The 20,300-nt window shown below is 30.4% G+C and overlaps 2 protein-coding genes across 6 annotated transcripts in view; one reads left to right on the top strand and one right to left on the bottom strand.

The window, feature by feature from the left end:
* Nucleotides 1–20,300, bottom strand: part of LOC108569171 (ecdysone receptor-like) — an 82,430-nt gene that overhangs the window by 31,181 nt on the left and 30,949 nt on the right. For 2 of the 5 annotated variants that reach the window (XM_017930625.1, XM_017930621.1), the window contains exon 1: nt 7,049–7,514. The exons of the other annotated variants lie outside the window; for them this stretch is intronic. The gene's annotated coding sequence lies outside the window, so the exon portion shown is untranslated. Of the gene's footprint in view, nt 1–7,048; nt 7,515–20,300 lie in introns of those variants that run through there. 5 annotated transcript variants of the gene reach the window in all.
* On the top strand, nt 11,205–11,865 carry LOC108569170. Its single transcript, XM_017930619.1, has 2 exons — nt 11,205–11,734; nt 11,786–11,865. The coding sequence occupies exons 1-2, from the start codon at nt 11,236–11,238 to the stop codon at nt 11,863–11,865; spliced, it is 579 nt and encodes a 192-aa protein (XP_017786108.1). The 5' UTR covers nt 11,205–11,235.

Genomic DNA, 20,300 nt, shown 5'->3' on the forward strand with positions numbered 1-20,300 from the left:
TACAGATATAAACTAGTTACAGGTTTGACCTTTCATCTAAAATAACCAAATTGTTCAAAAACTTAAAGAATCTTATAATACGTAACTACTACTGCTTATAAAATCTCCAGTGTTAATGAATGGCGGATATATCCGTCTGCTCTCAACTTTTAGAAGATGATGAAAAGCAAGTCGATGAAAATTGATGTTTATTAATGTTCATTAGCGAGAAATTGCGTGTGCCTTTTTCTCATATTCTGTTATTACTACAATGAATATCGTTCTTTGGCGGATATATCCGCCGCTCGTAAGCAAACGTCTATTTATTATAGTTCGATTTCCTTTTACAAACTTACCAAATTCTATCTCTAACTGCTTAGCTTACAGAAATAAACTAGTTATGAATTCAGGTTTGACGTTTCATCTAAAATAAATAAATTGTTCAAAAACTTAAAGAATCTTATATCCGTTCTCTCCAATTTAGTTACTTTGCAATTTTGTTTTTAAAACGTAATATCTGATCTCAAGTTTTAGAAGATGATGAAAAGCGAGTCGATGAATATTGATGTTCATTAGAGAGAAATTGCGTTTACTTGTGCCTTTTTTGCATCTTCTGTTATTATTAGAACAATGATTCTCATTCTTTGGCGAATATATCCGCCGCTCATCAAATAATTAGAACCGAATCAGAACGCTGTCCAGTTACGTCTTTTTTTTAAATTATCCTTCTAATTCCTGTTACAAAGTAACTAATATATCTTAAAGCCTCTCTCTAACAGCTTACTTTACAAAAATAAACTTGTTATAAATACAAGTTTGACCTTTCACCTATGATTTATCAATTCAAAATAACCAAATTGTTCAAAATCTTAAAGAATCTTATAATATAAAACTACTACCATTCTCTACAATTTAGTTACTTTGAAATCTTGTTTTTAAAACGTAATATCTGCTCTCAAGTTTTAGAAGATGATGAAAAGCGAGGCGATGACAATTGATGTTTATTAATGTTCATTAGAGAGAAATTGCGTGTGCTTGTGCCTTTTTTTTGTTATTCATCTTCTGTTGCTATTATTATTACAATGATTCTCGTTCTTCCTCATGTGCATTTGTTTAAACGAATCGTGTGTTAACCTTGTCTCCTGAACGGACAGTTATTAATGAGGCATTTGTGTTAACCAACACATTAAATGCAGCTCGACGCACGGAGAGGATTCGTGATTGATGGTGCGAAATGTTTTATTTTGATGTCAGAGCTGGGATCTATCTCCTCTAGTATTCTGCACTCACTAAATTGAGCCGCGCAAAGGAAAACCAGTCGTAGCTGGTTAACGTTACTTTCTGCAATTTAACAGATCTCTTCGTAGTTTAAACGTAGTCTTTAAAAGATACGACTAATTGACATTAACATTACAAATTATCTGTTTTTTTTCTTCAGTTTATACAACATTACAGATTTTATACCTAAATAAAACTGTTTACTATTAGTTTTTCATAATTTTTTTTTGATAAATAAATGCAAATTTTCCTACATTTTGTTGTAACTTATACATTCATAAATTACAGTAAATTTCAAACATTTAAAATTTTCTGTAAATTTCAAACATTTAAAAAATATCAAAAATTTCAAAAATTACTGTAAATTTCAAACATTCAAAAATTATCGAAAATTTCGAACATTCAAAAATTACCAAAAATTTAAATCTTTCAAAAATTACGGTAAATTTCGAACTTTCAAAAATTGAGGTAAATTTCAAATATTTAATAATTACCGTAAATTTCCAACATTCAAAAATTATTGTAAATTTCCAACATTCAAAAAATACCGAAAATTTCAAACATTAAAATTACTGTAAATTTATAACATTAAAAAAAATACCGAAATTTAAATCTTTCAAAAATTGCAGTAAATTTCGATCTTTCAAAAATTAAGGTAAATTTCAAATATTAAAAAATTACCGAAAATTTAAATCTTATATCTTATTACAGTAAATTTTAAACTTTCAAAAATTGAGATAAATTTAAAATATTTAAAAATTTCTGTAAATTTCCAACATTAAAAAATTACTGTAAATTTCAAACATTACAAGAATACTGAAAATTTAAATCTTTCAAAAATTGTAGTAAATTTCATGAAAGTTTGAAAAAATTGAGATAAATTTCAAATATTTAAAAATTACCGTAAATTTCCAACTTTAAAACATTATTGCAAATTTCCAACATTAAGAAAATACCTAAAATTTCAAAGATTCAAAAGTTACAAAAAATTTCAAACATTTAAAAATTACCAAAGCAATGTATGAATACTTTCTATATTCCTTAAACATCCAGCTTTCATATGCATTTTTTGAATCAATCAATTATAGATTTTGAGAAAATCACTAAACTGTGAATACACTGCATTTTCGAACATTAATTTGTTGAACTTTGAACGCGAATTACAGCCAAATGAATGAAATCACAGCAATGTACGTTACATTCTCTAAACATTCAGCTTTCATATGTATCTTTTGGATACAATCAATCAATTATAGTTTAATATGTGAAAACACTAAAAGAACCAATAAAAATTGTTAAATAGATTATATAATTAATTAAAAAAAAATCTTTTTGCAAAATTTACGAGTCGCAAACATCCGACATATAAATTGCGCAACGTTCCAAAGGAAGTTGCACGAGTATTTTTGGAAACGGGTCGAAAGCAAACCAACTTCCATGTGGCATTTCGATTTTCTCTTAATAACTGGCCTGAATCGCTGACACCTTACTAAATCAAGAGACCGCATATTTCCAGATCGAATTCTTGCAAAAATATAAAAAAAAAACGCACGAACATTTACGGCCTTGCAATTTGATATATAACAGAGAGAAAGAAGTAAAATTTGAGTTTTTTTATTTGTTTATTTAACGGTGCCCGAAGATTGTCTAAGAAAGATTAAATTGCCTTTTCATTTTATTATACATATTTTGTTTTCTTTTTGTAACATTCTTGTCTCTTTCTGAATTTCTTTCTCTCGGTTGGCCTTTCGGTTCAATTGCATAAGAAACTGGCCGGGACGGACGACCAATTGCGTTTCTCATAATAAAATTTCTCTTTATAGTTCTTGTTAGATAAGTCCACTAAACAACGTTGGTATAAAAATAAAATAAAAATAAAACAACAACGAGACATAAAATGGAATGAATGTACGTTTATAAACGCGCTTAACAACTTTGGTATTTAGACGCAAAGTGTGCGTGAAATAATACACATGAAATAAATAATAAAGGCAATAACTTTAAATCATGACTATATTAAAGAAAGTTTCGTTTAATGCGAAGAAACATTAATTAAATTATTATTTATGACCAGGATAGAAATGTGCACCTTTAGATTATAATTATTAATTGCTAATACTTTTAATTAAATTATACATAGGTAAATTTGATCTTTTATAACTTAATTAAGTGTGTAATTTATACTTAATTATAATGAACACGTTTATCAATGAATTTTGCTACTGTGAATGAAGGGTAGAAAGGGAGAGTTCATTTCTTTCCCAATAGAGAAGGAAACGTCTTTTCCTCGGAAACCTCACGTGCAAATCCAAATTAAATTCCACGTTGTATATTCTCTCCCTTCACTGCTCGATCCTGGTCTTTCACGTGCACAGAACGAGAAGTTCCATCCTTCTCGCGCTCACGCGAAACATACAAGTCTATACAAATTCTCCAACGAAAGAGAAAATATGCTCCTTGGAAACCGAATCTATTTCTGCGGCGAGCTTTTATGCAGATTTATTGGAGCACAGCTTATTTTTCAATACTACATCTCGACCACCAACTTTATGCTTAAAATGCGTTATATGTTGATCCATTATACCAAATCGAGGTGTATTACTATTGTACACCAATGAAGCGTAACAAAAAAAAAGAAAATTTTATAGATTTATTGGTGTTTCGTAATATTTAAAATCTAAATCTATTATATTTGTTAAAATATATAGGATTTTTTGTATACACCACGTTTCTCAACTCTTCTAATTACATTAGACCAGTTCCTTGCTTTGACACAAGGTGATAGCTGTCATTTTACGACCCAATTTTGAATTTGTATACCCTTAAATATCAATACTATCTCAATTAAATTTCAACAGCTTCTTGATTTGACAGAAGGTGACAGCTGTCATTTCGCGACTCAATTTTGAATTTGAATACCCTTGAAGATCAACACTATCTCAATTGAATTTCAACAGCTTCTTGATTTGACAGAAGGTCACAGCTGTCATTTCGCGACTCAATTTTGAATTTGTGCACCCTTAAAGATCAACACTATCTCAATTGAATTTCAACAGCTCCTTCATTTGACAGCTGTCATTTTGCGACTCAATTTTCTTTTTGTACACTCTTAAAGATCAACACCAACTCAATTTATATTTTGCCAGCTCCTTGCTTTGACACAAAGTGACAACTGTCATTTTGCGACCCAATTTTGAGTTTATACACCCTTAAAGATCAAAACCGTCCCAATTGAATTTCATCAGCTCTTTGCTTTAACCCAAGGTGACAGCTGTCATTTCGTAACACAATTTTCGGTTCAAATAACAAATCAACAATTCCTTGGTTTGACAGAAGGTGACAGCTGTCATTTTGTGACCAAATTTGGGTTTATACACACTTAAAGCTATATATAAGATTATTATTTTTAAAATTGAAATAAAATTAAGTTTTGTATGAAACTGAAATACTAAATGCAAATAAATAATGCATCGATAATGCTGCGAAGGATACAAATTTCAATAATATAATCGAACGATAAAAATATATAGGTTATCCAAGAATATTTATGTTATCATTGTTATTTTCAAGATTCTGGGAAATCTGTCTCTGTAAGATAGTTCCGTTCGAATAATTTAAGGTTATTGTGATTCGAGAGCATTGGGGAAAGGAAATTCTGAAAAAAAAAATACGTTTGAAATGCATCCATCCATCCAATGCGATGCGATGCGGTCGTGGCAGGAATTTCCTTTGTATTCAATTAGCTTGAATTAGCTAAAACGGATGTGCGTCGAGAAGCAATTCCATTAGAAACGGCGGGAAATAAAATTACAAAAAAAATATAAGTAAATATGAAAGGACAGACATTTACACTCACTTTCGACGTTTACACACTAGATATGGAAATTATTACAAATTAAGCAAAATATATCAGAAAGTTTGCTTGTTACCACTCCTCTAAATCAACGTTTCTCAACATGCGTTGCGAAATGACAGCTGTCACATTGTGTTAAAATGAAGAACTGGTGAAATACAATTAGTAATTGGGTCGCTATAGCAACTACAAACAAATATGTTAGGAGAAGATGGAAAAATGGTTAAAAACTCTGGTATATTTTTTATAACAATCATTATAGTTGTCATTACTTAAATTAATCTGTCAATTTTAAATGTATTAAATTGAGCTAAGCGGAGTCATCACATTTTATTATTGAAATCCATTTAACGTTACATAAAGTATTAGGAAACAAAATATTCCAATCATCATTGGTTGTTGTTAATGTGAGATTAAACAGGTAGAAGAGATAAAGTTGAGTCAACAAAGTTCTATTCTCGTTGAAGTATTTGGATTATAAAATATTCCTAAGTTGTGGGAAAAAATATTTTCTATTAATAATTGTTATGAGATTATGAAAATTGCATTCTTATTGACATATTTAATTTGCAATAGATTGAGTAGGCAACTAATTATAGATTTAATTTGAAACTAAAGATAGAATTGAGTCAACAAGTCTTATTTTTTTATGATATTTTAACATATAAGAATTTCTTAATACTCAATCATAAAATCAATGTCAATGATTATCATTAGTTAAATTAATCTGTCAAGTTGAGTCAACCAAATTCTATTCTCGTTGAATTATTTGAAATATGAAATATTCCTAAGTTGATGAAAAAAACTAATTATAGGTTTAATTGGAAACTAAAGATAGAATTGAGTCAACAAGTCTTATTTCTGATGATATTTTAACATATAATAATTCCTTAATACTCAATCATAAAATCAATGTCAATGATTATCATTAGTTAAATTAATCTGTCAAGTTGAGTCAACCAAATTCTATTATCTTTGAAGTATTTGAAATATGAAAAATTCCTAAGTTGTGGAAAAAAAAAACTAATTATAAATTTAATTTGAAACTAAAGATAGAATTGAGTCAACAAGTCTTATTTCTGATGATATTTTAACATATAAGAAATCCTTAATACTCAATCAAAAAATCAATATCAATGATTATCATTAGTTAAATTAATCTGTCAAGTTGAGTCAACCAAATTCTATTCTCGTTGAAGTATTTGAAATATAAAATATTCCTTAAGTTGTGGCAAAAAAAAACTAATTATAAATTTAATTGGAAACTAAAGATAGAATTGAGTCAACAAGTCTTATTTTTTTATGATATTTTAACATATAAAAATTCGCTAATACTCAATCATAAAATCAATGTCAATGATTATCATTAGTTAAATTAATTTGTCAAGTTGAGTCAACCAAATTCTATTCTCGTTGAAGTATTTTAAATATAAAATATTCCTTAAGTTGTGGAAAAAAAAACTAATTATAGATTTAATTGGAAACTAAAGATAGAATTGAGTCAACAAGTCTTATTTTTTTATGATGTTTTAACATATAAGAATTCTTGAATATTCAATCATAAAATCAATATCAATAATTATCATTAGTTAAATTAATCTGTCAAGTTGAGTCAACCAAGTTCTATTCTCGTTAAAGTATTTTAAATATAAAATATTCCTTAAGTTGTGACAAAAAAAAGTAATTATAGATTTAATTGGAAACTAAAGATAGAATTGAGTCAACAAGTCTTATTTCTGATGACATTTTAACATATAACAATTCCTTAATACTCAATGTAAATTTGATAGCTCTGGACATAATCGATTTTATAACAATTGACTATAATAGATGATTTTAATAGGTTTTAGGATTTTAAAAATTTTCGTAGTTTGTTTGTTGTTGTTGTTGTTTATGTGGGATTAAAAATGTGTAAAAGATATATAGCTGTGTACACACAATTCAAATGTTGTTCCCGTTGTCGGTTGGCGGAGGTGGCTGTGGCGGCGGCGGCGACACTGCAACGAATTTATTGCGGTGCTCAGACGACGGCAAATGCAAAAGAGAGGCGGCGGATTCCATTCACACGACAACAAACTAATGCTAACTTCCTGTCCGCGCGCGCTAAGGAAGTCGCGTTATATTGGGAAGTCGGGAGGACGAAGGACGAAATGCAGACACGCGCGCGCTGCAAAGGCGGATTTGGATGATGATGAGATGATGAGGGAATGGATTGTTGTATGTATATATATATATATATATGTGTGTGTAGGTTTTAGATCGGTCGGAATCTTAGCAGACGGACGATAGGATTGTGACTGAGGGAATGAAGGGAAGAAGAAGCGCACATAGAACCTCTTTGGAGATGCACTAACTCCGACGACTGGATGCTGCTGCACAGCGAGCGCGCCAGACTCCTCTCTTACTCAAGGACACAAATTACTATTTATAAAATGAACACTTTAAAATTATTCTCTTGTACACACTAACGCATACGCATCATGCACACATACATACACACGAGGCATCAGCTTCGAAGCCGTTTTACATAGACAACCGAGCGAATTATTGCCCGACTTACAATGCATTACAATTGCATTGCATCAAGTACGAATTTAGATTCGCAAACGCCCAAGTCAACTACCTCTGTGTGGATGAAATTCCCCGATGCCATTTCCCCGTGTGTTTCATTATTAACTTCCCAACTAATTTTGGAGCAACCTCCAAAAAATATTTGGCTAGCCAATTTATTAAAGGAGCCCCGCAATGCACCACGTCCAAGTTTACACAACTCGCGCTCCACTATTTTTAAACTCCGCTTCACTCCACTACTGCTCCACCGCACACTCTCCACTAAACATACATACACACACATATTCCAAACGGAATCGCAGAGGAAATGATTAATCTTGCATTTGTCACTGTTTTCGCACGCTGTTCAATAAACAAAATCCACCGGAAAGCTTCCAATTCCCAAGCCGAACATATAAATAACGCATTTCATCATCATTATAATTATCTAGTTTCAGCAGGAGTTCATACCACTATTGAATCTATCTTTAGGTTTAGCTAATAACTTAAGAGATGTTTGAGGTCCCTCAACTGACACTATCTGCCCAAAAGAGGTTCCTAAATTCGTCTATAAATATAAAATAAGATAAGCTTCTGATTATGAATAATCTTTTGTTTATTTAGATTCAAAGTACTGAAGAAAGCTTTAATTCAACTAACAGATATATTCGTGTATGTTCTGATCCTTGAAATTATTCAATTAGAACACGAAAACAAATTCAATATGCACCCTACTTCATCTATCTTTAGATGTTAACCTAAATAATTTCACCTGGAATTAGCCTAAGGACAAAAATCTTTAATTCAAAAGCTTTTTACGATTTATAAATAATAATATTTATTGTACAAGTCACATACGTCACACAATTTGACAGCTGTCATTTCACAGTCGATACGTTAAGAAACGCTACTTATAACTGAATAAATCCATACAAAATTTCACGTGAAATTAAAATAAAAACTTTATAAAAAAAACAAAATTTTCAATCTAAAAGCTTCTTCTTACGATTTATAATAATAATGATATTGCAACAGTCACATACGTCACACAATATGACAGCTGTCATTTCACAGTCGATACGTTAACAGTCACATACGTCACACAATATGACAGCTGTCATTTCACAGTCGATACGTAAAGAAACGCTACTTATAACTGAATAAATCCATTATTGTACAAGTTACATACGTCACACAATTTGACAGCTGTCATTTCACAGTCGATACGTTAAGAAACGCTACTTATAACTGAATAAATCCATACAAAATTTCACGTGAAATTAAAATAAAAACTTTATAAAAAAAACAAAATTTTCAATCTAAAAGCTTCTTCTTACGATTTATAATAATAATGATATTGCAACAGTCACATACGTCACACAATATGACAGCTGTCATTTCACAGTCGATACGTTAACAGTCACATACGTCACACAATATGACAGCTGTCATTTCACAGTCGATACGTTAAGAAACGCTACTTATAACTAATAAACCATTATTGTACAAGTTACATACGTCACACAATTTGACAGCTGTCATTTCACAGTCGATACGTTAAGAAACGCTACTTATAACTGAATAAATCCATAAATAATTTCACCTGAAATTAAACTAAAGATTTAATAAATATTTTCAATCCAAAAGCTTCTTCTTACGATTTATAATAATAATGATATTGCAACAGTCACATACGTCACATAATATGACAGCTGTCATTTCACAGTCGATAAGTTAAGAAAGACTACTTATAACTGAATAAATCCATAAATAATTTCACCTGAAATTAAACTGAAGATTTAATAAAAATTTTCAATCCAAAAGCTTCTTCTTACGATTTATAATAATAATGATATTGCAACAGTCACATACGTCACATAATATGACAGCTGTCATTTCACAGTAGATATGTTAAGGAACGCTACTTATAACTAATAAATCCATTATTGTACAAGTTACATACGTCACACAATTTGACAGCTGTCATTTCACAGTCGATACGTTAAGAAACGCTACTTATAACTGAATAAATGCATAAATAATTTCACCTGAAATTAAACTAAAGATTTAATAAAAAGAAACAAAATTTTAAATCCAAAAGCTTCTTCTTACAGTCACATACGTCAAGAACAGTCACATACGTCACACAATGTGACAGCTGTCATTTCGAAATCCATTTAAAACCTAACCTTTTGAAAGGTTTTTTTTCTATTATCATTAATAATAATGCAATGATTCATGTGGTTTCCATTTATGTTATGTTTGTAATAAATCTTGTTGTTATTAATTATATCTGTTTACATAGAATTTACTGAACAACGTTCAATGTCATTTAAAATTTGCGTATAATTATTTAGTTTAACCAGAATTGAGGATATTTATAATCACTACAATTTCATTGATAACTGATATTTAAAGAATAATCATTAAAAATGCCAATAATTCAGTAACTTTTTAAATAAATTAATATGTTTTTAATTACATTTACTTTAAAATAATTTAAAAAAAAGATACACAAATGATGACGCATTTATATTTTCATGTTACAAATTTACTTTTCAAATATATTTGTGAAATGATGTAGTTTAGATCAATGTTTGAAAGACTTTGGAGCATATTTCCAAGAATTTCGATGATGGTTGATTTCACTAAGCATATAAATTGATTTGCAGCTTGGCTTGCATCTACGAACATGTGTGAATGTGGAAAGACCTTGGTTGAATGCGTTGCCCCCCTTTTCGACTCCTATGTTTATTGATAGATATTAATAATATTATGTTTTCTATTTACATATTCCAATCCCGTTCCGTCAAAAAAAAAGTCAGTATCACAAAATACACGAGCTTCCAACAATAATAACACGCAAAATATCTCTATCTTTCTCTAAATCTTTCTCTTCGTGTGGATATACCATAAACAAAAATAGACCCGTTTCCAAAAAAGAGTTGACCCAGAGCAGACCAGATCAAAACAGATCTTCGGACTAAGTGATAAATGATGTTAGCTCCTAATTGGTGTCAGATTTTCATATTTTTTTTATTTGCAACAGATATCGGCGCGCACTTTTTTCTCCATCATCATCATCATCATCTTCTCACCGAGAATTATTTTTAAATGTGGGATTTGGGCCAAACCTCGAAAATAACTCCTTTTCCTTTTCTCGGATGCCTTCTTGTCACAGCTTCCTCCAAAACACATCATCATGTGCATCTCATATTTATCTTGGATGGATGCGCGGGAAAACCAACACCAACGCAGAAATTATATGTAAAAAAAATATATTTTTTACAAAGTCAAAAACTGTTAGTTATGCAACCAAAATTACGTAAGAAATTTGTAATTTGTTTGAAAATCAAAGGTGGTTGCGTCACGTGACAACTGAAACAATTGAATTGATGGTTGAAAGTCAATTAATTGCAGTTTACGAAAGTTTACAGAGAACAGTTTAACAAAATGAGCGGAAATAAAGATAATGATATTTTGAAAACGGTAAAGTTAATGTTTTTTTCTTGTAAGTAATCTGAGATATTCATTGTGTTTTTTTTTAGGTATTGAAAGTTACCAAGAAGATATGTATGACGATCTTCTCAAAGGTAACCAATACGGATATGAGTCAGATGAAGAAGACCATAGATGAGATGAAGGACAAGAAGTCTGAAGCTGTTTCGAAGAAGGATTTTGAAGCTTTATTGAGTAAAGCGAAATCGGGTGATCTGAAGAGTCTGCTGGAACTCAAGCAGGGATTGAAAGGTTTGATCCAGGAAGCTAAGGACAAGAAACAGTTGCCACCTGCTGCCCACGAAATCGTTGATCCTTATTTGAGCAAGGCGAAGAAGATCGATGCAAAGTACATTTTGGATCTGATGGGGAAGGGATTGAATATACTGAAGAAGAAGTTGGATGAACCTGTGGCTAAGCCGGGAGAGAGAAGACCAATGAAATTCCCTTACACTTTCTCGGCGAAGATTGCCCAATTTCCATGGGTGTATTACGCCAAGAACAATTGGATCTATAGATACTACTTCATTTCGCTGATTTGCTGCCTACCAATTTTCAGTAAAATTTCAAAATTATGTAAGTATTGATTAAATATAAAATTCGTGAAAATCTAAATTATTATTATAGCAAATTCTGAGGGCAACAAGAAGAAGTGGCAAGCAAGTTTGGATAAGGAAGAGGCGGAATACAAAGAGCATCACCATTAAAACGAAGATAGATTCAAGTAAGCTCAACTATATTTAAAACTGCAGTTGATGTCATTAAGATATTGAAATTAATAAACGTCAGGAAGTAAAATATATATTATATTTTTTTTTATGGATATTGCAAAAGTTTTGCGCGCAAATCCAATTTGGTAAATGTCCTTGCATATAATTGCATTTCGGCTATTGTGTCAAAAGTGCTTCAATTCATAAGATTTCCTTTCAACCAGGATCTTACTGTTATGTCGCATACATATACAAACTTCCCACGCAGAATTCTCTGCTTTGCAGGATTACAGTTTTGCAACCTCGATGCATACGTGCTTTTGTTGCCCTTTTGTTCGTCCTTTTTCCGAGGGGAATACACGCTTTATAGTTTATACTTTTTTTTTTGTACAAAGATGTCGAGCAAATCTCTCAAATATTAAAACACGTGGGAGACGAAATTAGTACGATGCACTCGAGGGTTGCACTTTACTTGGAATAGTATAGTTCAGGAAGTTGTTTCAGACTTTCAGATTTACTTCAGCAATTTTATAAAACTTTTAAGACTTTATTTTTGTAGCTTGATTTAATTTAAATTTAATCAGTTAAAAGGAATCAAACTATTGATTTTAAGATCATAAATCACTAAATGCAATTTCATAACTAGTTTTTCTTTATACTAAGCGTAAATAATCATAAAATAGAATGTAATTGATTTGTTATTATAAAACATAATAGAATAATAATTAATAATTTATTCTGCGGTTTGAATCCATTACTCTGACAGTAAATTCCGAGATTTTTTGCAGTGTAATTAAATAAATTCCTTGAAGACTGCAACAAATCAATAAATTTAATACTAATATATAAATCTATTACCTCTACGTTACTCGCGCGGCATTTCATAACATCGTTACTCGCTTGGCGTCTGAGAAACTTCGTTAAAGCTTTTAATCCCTTAATATTTTTATTTTCATAAAAATTAAATCAATTTCTTTGAAAGTAAAACTATCTTTTTTCTATTATTTTCAAAGTTGTATATTTATTCTATTTATCTGTATAGGCAGACACAAATTGATAAACGTATGATAAAAGGGTAACATTTCAATATATTTTCGCTCCTACGATTTTCATGTCGAATGAGAGTGCACACACACATCGAGTACTCCAATTATCGACTCTGATTGATCACGCAATTTTTTTTCCACATAGGTTCGAATAAATTGGATGATATTTTGGAAACTCATTAATAATACCGAATTATTGTTATTCATTTAGTATTAGTTTTTGTTCCCTTGCATTTCGTTAATTAATGATGGTTGTAATAATATTAATTTAATGCAATTTACGATCATTTTAATTATCCAATTATTCGATTAACAAAATATATAATTATTTTATCAAAAAGTTAGATAATTAATTTATCTTAGAATCAGTTTGTTGCAGTTTACAACGCTTTTAAAAGATTAATTTGTGATAATTTTAATTATATGATTATAAAATTTGTAATTGTGTCAGCAAAAAGTTAATTAATTAATTTATATTAGAATCAGTTTGTTGTGGTTTTAGCAAATAAACTTATGTTCAATTCTTTATATAAATGTGTGCAAGTGAAATGGAAGGAACTCAAAGGGTTATTAGCTCTTGGTTTTGCGATTCCATTTTGAAAACTAACTCTCAAAGAGATTAGGGACTTGGAAATAGTGGTATTTCAGTGAAATGTTTACCTAAGTAGTTCCACCGCGTTTTGCCCTTTGTAGCAAAGGTAATAATAATAGTCTGCAAACAACGTATTACCTTAATCTATTACATAATTTAATTAGTTTATTTTTTTTACCTAAAATGTTGAAAAAAAAAACTAATAATTAGTTTATGAATTTGTTAGTTCAACGTCCGCTTTTCCTTGACTTCTTCTTCGAAATGACGTAATGAGGCATTTAGTTATAACAAAGATAACGTAGTTTATGCGTTAAGTCAGCCAGCTCTGGGATTTCAGTATCATATCTAGATCAAGAAAGCAACTAAAGAAAACTGGTATATATCCACCAAGCTCCAGCCTACTTTACTCTTGTTTTTTTTTGCTTGTTATTATTTACTTTTATTCTTTGTTGTCGGCACGAAAGGTCAATACTTTATGTAACTTAACTGCGAGCGTTAAACGAAGAAGAAGTGAAAAAAAAGTTGAAATAATGGACACGACAATAATAATGTCCGACAATGTCGGTGCCGATGCATAAAGTCGGGCGGAAATTTTACGACCGATCGTAAATTGAATTATAATTACGTGATTTAGTGCGCGAAACGATGATTAGGCTAACATCTCTTGTGTTTTTTTGTTTGTTGCTGTCCTCCCGGTATAATCGCGCGACGTTAAGCGGGACGTGCGTGTGTGTAATGCCTCTGCTCATTCTACCAGATTTAATATGATAAAAAAATATGTATAGAAGAGGCATGATCATACGAACACAATTTTGGACCGGTTTCTCGAAACAATAAATTTGACTTTCAAATCACTGCTTTATTTTTTTTATAATAATAATTTGATTTAATAATTCGAATTTGCATTTAGGCTACAAAAGTATTAGTAACTAATTTCATTTATTTTTTTTACTTATAACTTATTTGATAGATTCATATAGTACTTTCTAATTACATAATTGATTAGTACTTTAACAGTTTCAAAATATCCAGCAAATTTATTTTCCAAAGAACTCTCAAATTAGACTATATAATTAAAATAGAAATAGACTAAAATTGGCCATCGGTTACTCGCGCAGCGTCTATGGGACGCCAGGGGGTACAAAGCAACCATAGCTTTTAAAACTCGAAACGTAGGGCAACTTCGATAGAATATTTCAAAATAGCCAGCAAATCTATTTTCCAAAGAACTCTTAAATTAGACTTTATAATTAAAATAAAAATAGGCTAAAATTGGCCCTCGGTTGCTCGCGCAGCGTCTATGGGACGCCAGTGGGTACAAAGCAACCATAGCTTTTAAAACTGGAACTGGACAAATTCAATTATAACATCTTTTTGGGTAATTTAAATAATCATATATATTTTATTCAAAGTGGATTAAAATATTCTAGAAAAAGATGATTGAAAAGTTTAATTGAATAATGTTTTTATTTAGTTTAAATTCATTATTTTTATTGCATTTGTTGTGTTTATTGAATCAATAATCGAATAATCCAAAGGATTTAGTTAAACGTTATTGGAATTAAGCAGTTGTTAGTTAACCAAATTATATAATTGGTAGAATTACACTGGAATTAAATTCAATGGTAGAAGGTAATTTGTATTATTTCACTATTTAATGTTACATATGTTGTGTTATTCATGCATTAATCAGTTGATTTAATAATCTGAATTTGCGTTTAGGCTACAAAAGTATTAGTAACTAATTTAATAGTTTTATATAGAATTTTCTAATTAGTTAATTGCTTTATTCAGTGTGTAAAAAAAATAAAAATTTCGAGCAAACTTATTTTCCTGTTAATTTGGACTTTATAATTAAAATATAAGTTGTACTGATGCTTAAGAAAAATGTTCAAAAATTCTACATGTTAAATAAATTAATTATAAAAAAGGAAGTTTAATTGAATAATCCAAAGTAATTAGTTAAATGTTATTTGCCAATTTATATAATTAGTGGAATTACACTATAATTATATTCAATTATTAAAGGTAATTATTCAATGTTACATAATGACACGTCAGTGATTAATTGCAAATATTTTTAGTTAAAGATATTAGCAAATACTAAGTTTTATATTGAGGATTATTTGAGTAGTTTTTGAATGTAGTATGGGAATATCATGTAGATGTAAAATTGCCTTTCGTTTTAACTTAACTGTTACAAACAATCATCGAAGAATGCTGCAGCAATTCCCCGGCGATATTAAAATCTTAATGCAACTCGCTTATGCAACGTCGAAGTAGAATTTTGAAAATAGAAGAAACTTCGACGAGAATGCAGAATATTCGAGATCATTCTAATTGCGAGATCGGGATCACGGCTAATTGGAAAATGCGATCCGAACAAGCAAGCAACCAACCATCGTTTCCCAATTGGGTAAAGTTGGTTCTGCAAGAAGAGTGCAATGTTTACCTCTCCTGAGGATACGCGCGTTTTAATTTTCGTTCCTTTTTGCACTTCTCTCTCTTGTGTTTGTCGCGAAATGTTTATGCGTCTGGACAAAGACAGATGGTAGGCTGCATTTAGAAGCACAAAAACATGTCTCTCTATATTTATATGCGCACGTCGACGAGACTAGTCCGAAACCTAATCGGAGCTTGTCCTGTCTTGTCCCGAAAAGAAACCTTTGACCCAGGACGAAATATATGATCTGTGACTAAAACAAAGCAAAAAATATTCATTTCAATATAAATATGGAATGCTGGCATCATCTTCTTTCGCGCATTCCGTCCGACCATAAATGGAAATTATCCTTAAATGAAATATTTGTCCTGACTCCTCGGCTCATTGCTCAATACATTTAAATAGATTAATATTTATGAGCGCTTTAATCCGGATTGTCGCTGCTGTCATTATTATTTCCAACGGAATTAAGTGGTGGACAAACTATATTTTTGTTGTTGTTGTTTCAATTTTTTGCGACAAGAGCAACATTTTTGTCGCCGATTGCTTCATATTATACACAATGGAGACCCACGCTCTGTATGCTATTCGCGCAAATAAATACATAAAACCCGTGCGTATTTATTGCATTATGTACTTGGATAACTGCTACTTACAGAATGATAAAAAAAAACAAAGATTGTTACTGTAATGGGGGGAAACTTATTATTATGTTACACTTTGTTGATATCGAATCTACGTGGAGAATTTCAGATTCAGTTTTACATGACTTTACATAACGCAATTTATCCGCTTGCTCACTTAATAATAGCATTAATTTAGTTGTCTCCGCGGTGTGGAATGCGTGCTCTCCATTCATTAACATATACAAATAAAAGTGTAATTTTCAAGCTTTATCTATTTGAACGGTTACGTATAGTGTTTTTGCAAAAGTGGCTTTAACAAATGCAATACTTGAACTTGAAACTTTATTTAAATATAGAAAACTTCCATTAATTTATTGAGCAATTAACACAAAACAATCTATTTTTTTTATAAATTTCGCTTTTTAAATTTCTTGCATACAACGTTACTATAAACCTGTAATTTGTTAAAATAAATGCATGAAATGTACATAAAACGTTTCTAAATCAAAGAAAATATTTTGTTCACTATCCAATTGGCTAAAATCTCATTCTATATTAAAATACATTTGTTTTTTGAAGTGGTTATTTGACCGTTCATGGTAGGAATAAGTGTACATTAAGTGTTAGTAGGTTTAGTGTTAAATTTTATGAATTTAAAACTTATAATATTTCCAATATATACACAAATATATAAAATAATCATAGTTTTAGATTAAAGATAACTTTAATTTAGTTAAGATTTAAGAAAATTAATGTACATATTTTACGTCCTTATTTTGATTATAATTTATAATTTTACGACATTTTATAAATTTGATAATATTTTCAGAAGTATAGTGTATTTAATTAAAGCAAAATTTAATAATTAATCTTCATAAAGCGTGAATTGGGACATAAATATCCTTCGGGATTATCAACAATTATTAGTTATCATGATGACCGATAATAATGAAACATTGTAATTACACAATATGCTCCATGCAAACATGGTCGTTGCTATGACAGTTATTTATGTCTCATGACACACACAGTCTGGATGATACATTAGAATTAAAAACTTTGAAACTGGAAAATGAATAATGTTATTCAACTCTGCATTTTATGAATCACTTATCTTTATAACTGTAAACTTCTTCATTCAAAACTTAATATTATTTAATGTGTAGATTTTTAGTCTTTAACTTTAGATTAGAGTATTTTGGCGGATTTCGGTAACACAACTAATACCTCTACAGAAGTAACGTCAAAGCTTTTATTATTTCGTCTGAAAAAAGAAACTAGTAGTGCTTCACTTAGAAATAAGATTTGATGATTCGTTGCCACATTGATCTTACATACTCATACTTACATTACATATAATTTCAACATGGCGTATATATTCGCCTCTCGTCCGCAAATGCTTAATCTGCTATCATTTTTATTAATTTCAACATGGCGGATATATTCGCCTGTCGTTTGCAAATGGTTAATCTCCTATCATTTTATTAATTTCAATCTTTTAGTTGGAAAACTGAATGTTATTTCATTTTAGGTCCTAACTTTTAATGCTTGGTTAATACTTTAACAGTTTCAACATAATCAGCAAACTTATATAACAACTACCACCTCTACAGAAGTAACGTCAAAACTCTTATTATTTCGTTTGAAAAAAAAAACTAGTGGTGTTTCACTTAGAAATAAGATTCGATGATTCGTTACCACATTGATCTTACATATATTTTCAACATGGCGGATATATTCGCCTCTCGTCCGAAAATGGTTAATCTGCTAACATTTTTATTAATTTCATTCTTTAGGTTGGAAAACTGAATGTTATTTCATTTTAGGTCCTAACTTTTAATGCTTGGTTAGTACTTTAACAGTTTCAACATAATCAGCAAACTTATATAACAACTACCACCTCTACAGAAGTAACGTCAAAATTCTTATTATTTCGTTTGAAAAAAAAAACCAGTGGTGTCTCACTTAGAAATAAGATTCGATGATTCGTCACCACATTGATCTTGCATGTAATTTCGATATGGCGGATATATCCGCCTCCCGTGCACAATGGGTTAATCTATTAACATCTTTATTAATTTTAATCTTTAGGTTGGATAGTTATCCAACCTAAAGATTAAAATTATATATTCATTTTAGGTCATCAGCTTTAATATTCATTAAACTTAAACTTCTAGATGTAAAACATAATATTATTGGATATATATTAAGATTAATATTTTGAGATGTATAATTTTATACTATTCGATTTCTGTGTTTTTTGGATCTTAACTATGGATTAGTTAGAATATTTTAATGATGCAAAAAGAAAGTACAAAATAAAAAAGTCGTAGGATAAAAAGTGTTTTCTTTGTAAATTGAATAGATGATTGTGACTTAGTATGAAGCTTAAATAGACTTGGAATCTTTGAATGTAGAATGGGTCAAGATAAGCAAGGTAACTCGACACCGGGAAAGGGTATAAGCAGTTCGAGCAACTACTGGAATGGCTGAGGCCTGGTGCCATTCATTACGGTCAGATTTACTTATGGGCGTAATCCGTTACGAGCTCTTTGATTCCCGCGGCCCGCAATGTAAATCATATAACATTCATGCATACGCACACTTCTTTCTTTCTATCTAGCAGCAGATAGACACACACCTTATTTTTATTATTTTACTTCTCCACCTTCCTTCCTCTGCTCCATCCAAATGCTATGCACACTTCTATCGTTTTGCAATTATTGATAAATGTGCCGCTTTCTAATAGTCGATTACATCGGTTAAATATCACTCCGTTACATTTTAGACCAGTATCTCGGGCAATAAATTAAATGCAAATAGCCTAAAGTGGTTCAACCGCTGCTACTTACCTAGAATTCCCGCGGTTTTGTGCATTCAATTATCGAACGAATTGCATCGCGAAAATGGCTTCATCGTAAAAGAAGACAATTGATGAAATAAAAAAAAAAGTATGTAGAAAGCTATTCCATAAACGGTAATCATTTCTAACACTTCTGCACAGTGAAAGTCGTAATAGCATCGAGAAATTCGAAGGTAAAGTGCGTTGGGATTTTTATGCAAAAGTAAACAGTTTTTTTTTTGTCTTGTTGGTTTCATTTGGTATCGAGGGTGGAGCAGTTCGAGTTACAAATTACCCTTTGGAAATACTGACCTACATCCTCTACCTTTCCCTTGTATACTATACGTAGACACTACATACCTTGTAAACACACGATGCCGAGGCAAATGCCGAGACGTAAAATCGATTTCCATTAAAACCAATTCACCAAAATAACACGGATTTTCGTTTTAGCAATATTAATATTCATAAATCCGCGCCTCGCAAATATTTTAATTAACGATTTATGTCATTTTCTATATCGATTTTCAACTGAATCATTACAAACTGACACAATCTATTTTCGTCATTTAAAAATAAATCTTGTAAAACTATTTTCTATATCGATTTTCAACTGAATCATTACAAACTGACAACACAATCTATTTTCGTCATTTACAAATAAAACTAGTCTTGAAAAACTGTTTATACAATTTGAGAAAAGTCTTCATATTTTAAATAATTACTCAATAACAACGAACGCTAATGAAATAGTTAAACTTGTTGACAAAACTATGGCCTTTCCAATGGGCCTACTACTTGTGTTATAGTATGTACCGTTTTCTTGTAATAAGGTATACATTTTTCAATTTTTTTCGATCAGAAACATTTTCTATGTTGATTT

This window comes from Nicrophorus vespilloides, unplaced genomic scaffold, assembly GCF_001412225.1.
Source record: "Nicrophorus vespilloides isolate i.1.1-1 unplaced genomic scaffold, Nicve_v1.0, whole genome shotgun sequence".
NCBI classification, from domain to species: Eukaryota; Metazoa; Arthropoda; class Insecta; order Coleoptera; family Silphidae; genus Nicrophorus; species Nicrophorus vespilloides.

Excerpts from the sequence above, each read along its gene's own strand:
- LOC108569170 (XM_017930619.1), top strand. The coding sequence starts at position 11,236 with ATGACGATCTTCTCAAAGGTAACCAATACGGATATGAGTCAGATGAAG. Across the intron at positions 11,735-11,785 it reads CAGTAAAATTTCAAAATTAT|CAAATTCTGAGGGCAACAAG; the intron begins GTAAGTATTGAT and ends TTATTATTATAG.